Below are 8,347 nucleotides of genomic sequence, written 5' to 3'. Positions count from 1 at the left end.
CCCTCCCCTGAACAGGCGAGACAGTCACGTTGGGAAAACCGACGGGGGCATGTCAGGCTGAGCAGACGTTGTTGCTCAGAATGGAAAGTGACCCCTGGAATAGAAACCCAAACCTTGCTTCGGAGGAGCCGGAGGGGGGGGAGGCCAGAGGGGGGAGATCGAGTGTGGGGGGAGGATACGGGGGAGGAACCAGCAGGATGGGGGGGGATTACCCTCTCCTGCTGCTTCCTCCTGCGCCTCCTGAGTTCGGAGCTCAGTTTGGAGCTCCGCCTCCCCCCCCCCGCGAGTATCGCGGGCCACCCCTTGTGTTACTTTACATTGACATTCAATTCTAAACCAGTGTAGTGATTTATTTATCATCTTACAGCTGTTTGTTTCCAAATTTACTAGTTTGTCTGAGGGAACATCATGTGATTCAAGAATTATATTATGACGAAGCCAGGTAATGAAACATCTTGCCTCTACCTCCATGCATTCTAATTGGAGGAAAGTCTACCTAATGGGGGCAAGCCAAGAACAACAGTATTCCTGGCACCAAAACACCTAGGACTGCAACACATGGTCTTTAATCATTTTAAATGTACCCTGGTTATGCAGGCAGCAGATATTTTACATTTATTTTCAATACAAGTGCTTACAAAATTATACGTGGTGAGCACCACCTTACGTCCCTTCCTGCATGAAGGCTAAGATGATGCCTGCCGCAAAAAATATGCACATCATCTAAAAACCGAGCACATATTTTAAAACAGCTTTTCTTTGGCTAATGGAGTATTGCCACAGAGGGATAGGAGCTCACTGAAACCTCCCACACAGCAGCTAGAAATGCCACAATTTCCAGGGTGGTGGTGGTTTATGTTTCAGGTTTTTGCAGGAGAGGAGAAGAAATTTGCATTCTGTGAATGTACATCATTCCACTTGTGGCCACTACTCCATGGGATCTAAGCCCTAGTCAACTTATAGGAACCCTGTAGGTAGGGTTTTCAAACTAAGAGACATTCAAGTGATTTGCCCCAGGCTCTGTGTTGTAACTCAGGACTTCCTTGGTGGTCTCCCATCCAAATAGTAACCAGGGTCAACCCTGCTTAGCTTCCAAGATTTGCTGAGGTCTGTTAGAGACTGTTGTTAATTGGATTTTAAAAATAAATAAATATCTTTGTTTCTCAAAAATGTATGGACTATATATCAGAATTTCTTTTTCATATATTGATAGGCTTGGCAAAGCAAGTAAAATGGCATTTGATAGTTGGGGTATATTTGCCATAACAGTCATGAAGCTCAGTAATTCTACCGTCACTTGTCTCTGAACTTGGCATGAATTATTAGTGATAGCCATGGTGCTTCTGAGATTAAAATGACACAATAAAGATGTTACAACATGGAAAGACTCTCAAATATTTTAGCAAACTTTCCATGCCTGCATGATGGGCTTCCTGACAATGAATAAAGCCAGATCTTCATAAACGTGTTGTTGAACAGCTCATTTCCATGCCATTTTCTGATAGGAAGAAATGTCAGATCAGAACAACACTCCAAGCTTTTTAAATGGGTTTTATTCTGGAGGGAAAACACACAGTTTATTTTATATGAAAGTACAAAATACTATGCTGTTACAGAGAATATTGACATTGCAGTCTCCAGAATACAAATTATTTGTGTCATGGTAGACAATACTTCAGTTAAAGTAGCTTTCGATGTGATCGATAAAAAACGAAGACCAATGAAACACAACAATCTCCTGATTGTCAACAGACAGCTGAAACCAAGAAAAGTGTACAGGCAGATTACTCTTCCACTGGGCAACAGACATCTCTATAGATGGACTCGTGCCTGTTGCTGTTTACTAAGAATATGTTCATCACCTGAATAATATTACATTAACTGCATCACATAAATTCAAACACCATCAATTTTCTCCATATATAATCATTTTGTAGTTTCTGTTAGGAAACCCATACTCTACAACGTATTTATCATGCACCTGGTTCTAATAATTTTTAGTTTAAAAAGCTATCTGAAACAATACGCACCAGTCCTGCCTTTGCTACATTGACCAAAGACAGGGCTAGGTCCTATATCTTATTATGTCATCAATGAAAGTTATTTGCAGAAGAACTGCAACCCCCCAAGTTCTTATCCTGAAATTAAATAAATATATGATGACCGACTGGAACTGAGGTGAGGAAAAGGTCTTGCTGAGAGGCAATGGAGAATTTCCAGGGCTTATTTCTGGCTAATAGTGTCTCTCCTATACTCCCTCTTGCCAAAGTGTTTCAGAAGGACAAAAAGGCGGACCTGAATTCTATATAAAAAAATCACACAGAGACATTACAAGTATGAAAAAGAACTTGTAGCACTGCCTTGCAGAGATCTCATACACCATTCCAACGTCACTGGCCTGCTATTAAGAAAACTTGGTGGCAGATTATGTCACCACAGTATACAGGGAACTCCATATTGCCCAGGTTCACAGATGGTAATGCCAGAAAGAGCAATCATAACACTCTAGTCTGATTATTTGGCCTAGGAATCCATCCGGCATCCATTCACTGTCATTGTTGCCAGGCCAAGCATTACACAGTTAACAGACAGAATTATTTTGAACCAGGCTCTGAACAAAGATATTCAAAACATTCAGTGCAGAAGAACTGTTTTTTGATGAAATGCATGGTCTATGAAATTCACAGTTGCAAGGGTAACTGTGGGCACTTTAGTGGGATTCAAAATGTTTGATCTGCTCTTCCAGGGCAGAACACAGTAAACGTAATCTTCTCTTACTACATAAGCAAAACACATGATTGAACATTCAAGGAGTTAACGCGATACAAGTAGTAATGGATGTCCATAGTGCTCCATCTACCAGGATTACTGTGTTAGGCACAATACATGGTTACATGGCTAATGCTGTATTATCAAAGATCACTGAATGAATGTCCTATGCCTGGCCAGATGCAGGAAGCTGTTTCCTTCTCACAACAAAGCCTTATCCGTCAAGCCCCTCTAAATAACACTTTCCCATTCATGAAGCCTATGTAGCCAGGTTAGCTTATGTGAAAGAAAGGCTGTGAGAAGTTCAGAGATGTAAGGAACAAGGTAGGCGGGCCAACAGAACATGATAACACAAGCAACAAGACATATCTCAGCACCGCAGTGGGTCACATTCTCAAGTGCTGTGGCAAGCAAGATTCCTGTCGTGCTTCAAGCAGCATTGGTGTGCAAGAGAATGGGCCATTGGAGCATGTGGCCACAAATCTCTGCTGCATACATTCTTTCCACTGGGAGCTGTTAAAGTAATAGTCGAGGCTGCTAGGTTATGAGCTGGTAACCCTGTTGTGCAGAGAGCCTTCAGAGGGGCAAACTTTCATTTCTTACAATACGTAGAGCATGACAGTATGTCTCTCTGCCAAGCTGATGCCTGCACCATCTCTGCTTGGCTTAAGAAATGTTTATGTACACTGATTCAAGATAAATACTGCCAGGTGACTATTATTTACTCACATTATCTGTTCCACGTGTATTGCTGCCAACGATCCCTGTTTCTAAGATATCATTACAGTCATGTTTGTCACCTACAGCTATAAATGTAACATTAAATCCTCTTCAAAATTTTATTCCCCTTTAGTGACTGCTAGTTCAAATGGCATTTCAAGAATAACATGGCACAGAAAGAGTTGTGGGAAATTAAATGCTACTCCTGTTGCCAAGTTGTTAAAATTATATATGGCAAAATGCTTCTAGCACTTCAAAGAAATTAATTTGGAGAGTGCAGACAAGTCTTACATAAACTAAACCTACACTGAATAAAAAATGCTATTAGTAATACATTTTTGAAATGTAGATGGAATGAGAAAGCACCAAATAGTGAAACCAGGAGTCATTGATTTCCATGTCTCTGAGGGCAAACACAGCAGCTTAGCAAGGATGCCTTCAAGAGCTAGAAAAGTGGGACCGAAACAATCCTAACTCTTTGCTACAGAATACAAAATGAAACATGAGCCAATGCAACAATGATCAGGTAGATGGCCATTAAAGCTCTTCCATTAAAGGAACAAACAAAACATGAGTTTATTGTGTTGTCTTCATATTGTATTTCCCATTTTGGTTTCAGGAATCCCCATTTCAGGCCAAGCCAATGATAAGGCCATAGGAGATCCAATCAATTTTACTTTCTAATGATTTTACTGTAAAGCTTTTATTTTTGACTTGTACTGGTCGTTGGCTGAATCAAGAAGTTGATTGATTGCTCTCCATGTCGTCATGTGACAGTAACATGCAGCAACAGGATGACTGAGTTTTGGACTACACATATAGTATGATGAGGTGTCAGAAAGCGACTGCACCTCTTGGGCTCCAAGTAAGAGAATTTCCCATATGGCAAAAACTTCTGCAGTCTGAAAAGAATTGCATCCCAAAGGCTGGGTTTGAATTTCTCTTCAGTGTGTTAGTCTTGTGCCTAGAATTTTTTTTTTGGGTCAATGTGGGGGAAGCATTCAAAACTCCTATTCCCCATTCACATAATCTGAAGTGGTACACCTCCTTTTATTACCTCATTCTGCAGAATGGGCAGGTCCAGTCAAGCAGCAGCATCAGAGTGGTGCAGGAGCCTCTTGCTCTTTGTCACATTCAAGAATTTAGCTTGGACCAGACTAGAAGCTACAAGCAGGCACGTAAAACAGCCTTGATAGGGTTTTTTGGTTTTGGTTAATGAAAGTTTATCTGTAAAAGACTTCAGATATCAGCAAGTGATGGTGGGGAGGAAAGCACCGCTTAACCTTTTCTTCCACACCCATTTTTCTGCTTAAAGTCACCCCTCCAATGCAGCTGAGGAATGACAATTTTAAACGGGAAACAATATCGCAGCCGCAAAGGCTGCTTTTACATTTTTTTTAGACTTGCAGGAGACCAGTACACATGTCTGCTGTGTAATATCTAGGTGGGCCCTGAGGCTACAACACTAGATGTTTTCCTCTTTTACTAACTTCTTCGGAAAGCTGAGAGAGGATGGATTTTCTTTTCTTTTTCAACGTCTAGGGTTATTGCAGACCCACCAACGAGTTCATAATGCTTGAATTCAGGAGTTGTTTGCCTTCCTCACATAACACAGACTACTTTGGCATCTCACCCACTGCAATTCCAGAGGAGAGACAATGTTTGTAATGCTGACAACTTGAACTGCCTCCAAAAAGCAAGCAACTAAAAACTACTTTTTTGTTAAGGTGCTTGGCAATCGGCACCACATTTAAATTATTGGCTTCAATGAGAGATTTTACAGCCAAAATCTGCATTCAGGCTTCCATTCTCTTGTTCTTGCACTGCGGCTGAGTGCAACACAGACAATCACAGAAAACTGACAGGTCTGGCATAGTTTCAGAACTATATAATAACCTCATATTCTCCCTGTAGCACATATGACATTCAGTTATGTTGAGGTCTCCCATGGGCAGGCGACAACTTGAAATTATTAATGTGTGGGTACGTTTAGGTTATTAAGCTTCTTTGTGACAATGAGAAATACAGTTCATATTAACTTTTTGTTTGTTTCTTCTGAGATAATATTTAAGATTATCAGAGATCAAGACAAAGGCTGCATGAAATCCTCCTAGCAATACCCATAATACAACTCCTGCTAAAGAGGATCTAAAAACGGCCTCATATAACCTGGTTTTCAAATTATAGAACACATACAATACAGGACAAAAAAAGTTTGCTGTTTTGGCACCTTACAGTCCCTTAGGAAGTTTAAAAATAACAATTTTGTGCATTTGTGACTGTGGTTTCTTTCTGGTTTCCCTTTATCCTCAAAGCTTTCAAGCAATCAGATGTGGATTTCATACATCTGCCTTTGCTGTTCTACTTGCATTCAGCACATGCATCATCTTCAGAAGGAATGGAGGGGACACTGTCATGAGAAACAGTGTCGATGCTTTGTACCTCTGACTGAAGATGGACAGATACCTCAACAGCTATTTCTTTGCCATGATCATTTACAGAACCATCATCTGAATCCCCTGCTGGTGAATTGCTGCGCTTGATTTCTGGGTTTAAGGGATAGATCCCCTCTTGGGCACTAAGGGCCTGGGTCTGTTTGACTACATCTCCTACTTCATCAGGGTCATCAACTCGCACTGCCTCAAAGATTTCTTCCATAAAGGCCCTACAGTTAAGGATTAATGGGGGAAGAGGTATACTTCTGGCAAGCTCTTCAATGTATCGAGCAAATTCCATTGTCTTAAACTGGGTAACTTTGGCCAGCTCTAGGGTTTTGGCAGATGTAATGATAGGAATGCGTTTGGCAATTTCAAAGGCCTTCTGCAGTTTCTCAGCTCCCTCTGTCCTGAAGAACTCATTGATGGCCTTCTCTGTCTTGCGGAGGTGGCTGCTCATCATGCACAGACGAGTTATATTTAAGATCAGGGTGATAGTAAAGGCAACCAGGCAGACGATCATGTAGTAGATCCCCATATCCCCAGATGTGGAAACCACCCTGAGGGTGACTGAATAATATGAAGTGACATTTTCATGAATGGCGACACAAGTGTATCGCCCCCGGTCACCAAAGCTTACACTTGTGATATTAAGGACACTGTCCGAGATCAACCATCTTCCATCTAAAGACACAAATAAGAAAATAAAAGGTAATGTTATAAAAGATACATTGGTATTCCTACAATCAGCGCCTTAAGCAGAACACCAAGGACTGGGAAAATGGCCAGTTAACTGTATTTGGTGATCTGATGGCTTATTAGTTAGGCAGGGTCAAGTAGCTTTACTTAGTCCAATAAATAAATAAATAAATGCCAAGTGGCCTACGCTATCACAGCACCATCTGTTAAAGACAGAAGTCATTGCTTCAACCCTGAAGAATCCCCCCATTATCCTTCTGATTATCCCCAAAAGTCAAACTTTTCTTAGTCTATTCCTTCTTTGTAAAGTCTGGAAGTGTCCAAACCCTTCTCCATGTACTACAAAGATACAAAAACATATCTGTGCAGAAGAAATACATAGGTAGGTATAAATTACATAAAAAGACCTTTCTTATGATTTTGTACCCATGAATTGTTTTCTCATCTAAAGATAATCCAAAGTTACTAAATGATACATACCCTTGGTTAAGACACAGTAATTCTTCCAGTGATTCTTATGCCAGAAATAATGCTACCTGAACTGGACTACCAGTCCTATTTCTTTGGGCTACATACACATTTAGGTAAACTGGGGTCTTATGCCTGAGCATAAGCCCATTTATTGCTTTCCCAAACAACATGCAGAAAGAATGGGTTACAAAAATTTACGCTTAAATAGTTAGTTATGCTGTTCTGATCTCAGGGATGCTTAGCAGGTACATATATGATTATAGAATTATATGGATACAGAAGAAGATACAGTGGCAAATCGATCCATTTAAAAAGAGAAGAAAAAAAGCACAGCACTTCAATTTGGAAAGGCAGTGTGAATCCAGCCTTCTATTGTCTCAATGAACATGCTAGAAACTCTAATATATTGTACTGTCTCCTTTATGCAAATACTAGCAGTAAAGCCCGTTGTGAAAGCAATACAACGGGATCTAGAAAGAGGCTCTGGGGCAGTGCTCTGGCTTTGGGCAAACAGTGTCAATTTGCTGTGGTGACCTCAGCAGGGTATAATGACAGAGTCCACTGTTTTCTCCAGAGGAACTGATCTCTGCTACCTGAAGAGCAGTTGTAATTGTGAGTGATCTGTAGCCCTCACCTGGAGATTGGCAGCAATTGTTACCCAGGACAAAATGGCTGGTTTGGAGGGTGGAGTCTATGGCATTCTACCTGTCTGAGGTCCCACCCCTCTGCAAACCCCACCCTCTCCAGGCTCCACCCCTCAAATCCCTAAGAATTTGTCAGCATGTAGTTGGCAACCCCATCTCCTTCCCAGCTAGCCATCAACCTACCATTATCTGCCCCTTTGACTTCAGCTGACTTCTGCCCTCCCTTCTGCAGAGCAGTTGTAATTCTGAGTGCTCTCCAGCCCTCACCTGGAGATTGGCAACAATGGTTCCCTATGTGGGACTGACTGGTTTGGAGGGTGGAGTCTATGGCAGTGTACCTGTCTGAGGTCCCACCCCTCCTCAAACCTCACCCTCTTCAGGCTCCATCCCTCAAATCTCCAGGAATTTCCCATCTGGAGTTGGCAACCCTATCAGGACTGGCCCCAATGTGTTTTCTCCCAAAGGCCAAAGTAGGTGACAGGACCAAGCTTAGTTGCCTACCAACAGGCACTGAGGGGAATGTAGGGTTGCCAGCTCTAAGGAGGGAAATACCTGGAGGTTTGGGGGGTGGATTCTGTAGAGGGCCGGGCAACGGAGGCATCGGCCTTC

At 41.8% G+C, this 8,347-nt stretch overlaps 1 protein-coding gene across 1 annotated transcript in view; it reads right to left on the bottom strand.

Moving 5' to 3' along the window:
• Nucleotides 1-4,023: 4,023 nt before the first annotated feature.
• MFAP3 (microfibrillar associated protein 3) overlaps nucleotides 4,024-8,347 on the bottom strand; it is a 21,678-nt gene continuing 17,354 nt past the window's right edge. The window contains exon 3 of the mRNA XM_015410172.1: nucleotides 4,024-6,608. Within this exon, the coding sequence (XP_015265658.1) occupies nucleotides 5,851-6,608 (758 nt within the window). The 3' untranslated portion in view covers nucleotides 4,024-5,850. The remainder of the gene's footprint in view (nucleotides 6,609-8,347) is intronic.

Source organism: Gekko japonicus, unplaced genomic scaffold (genome assembly GCF_001447785.1).
Source record: "Gekko japonicus isolate JY-2015 unplaced genomic scaffold, Gekko_japonicus_V1.1 scaffold720, whole genome shotgun sequence".
NCBI classification, from domain to species: Eukaryota; Metazoa; Chordata; class Lepidosauria; order Squamata; family Gekkonidae; genus Gekko; species Gekko japonicus.
The sequence above is the reverse complement of the archived record's forward strand: the minus strand, read 5'-3'. Positions and strand labels throughout refer to the sequence as shown.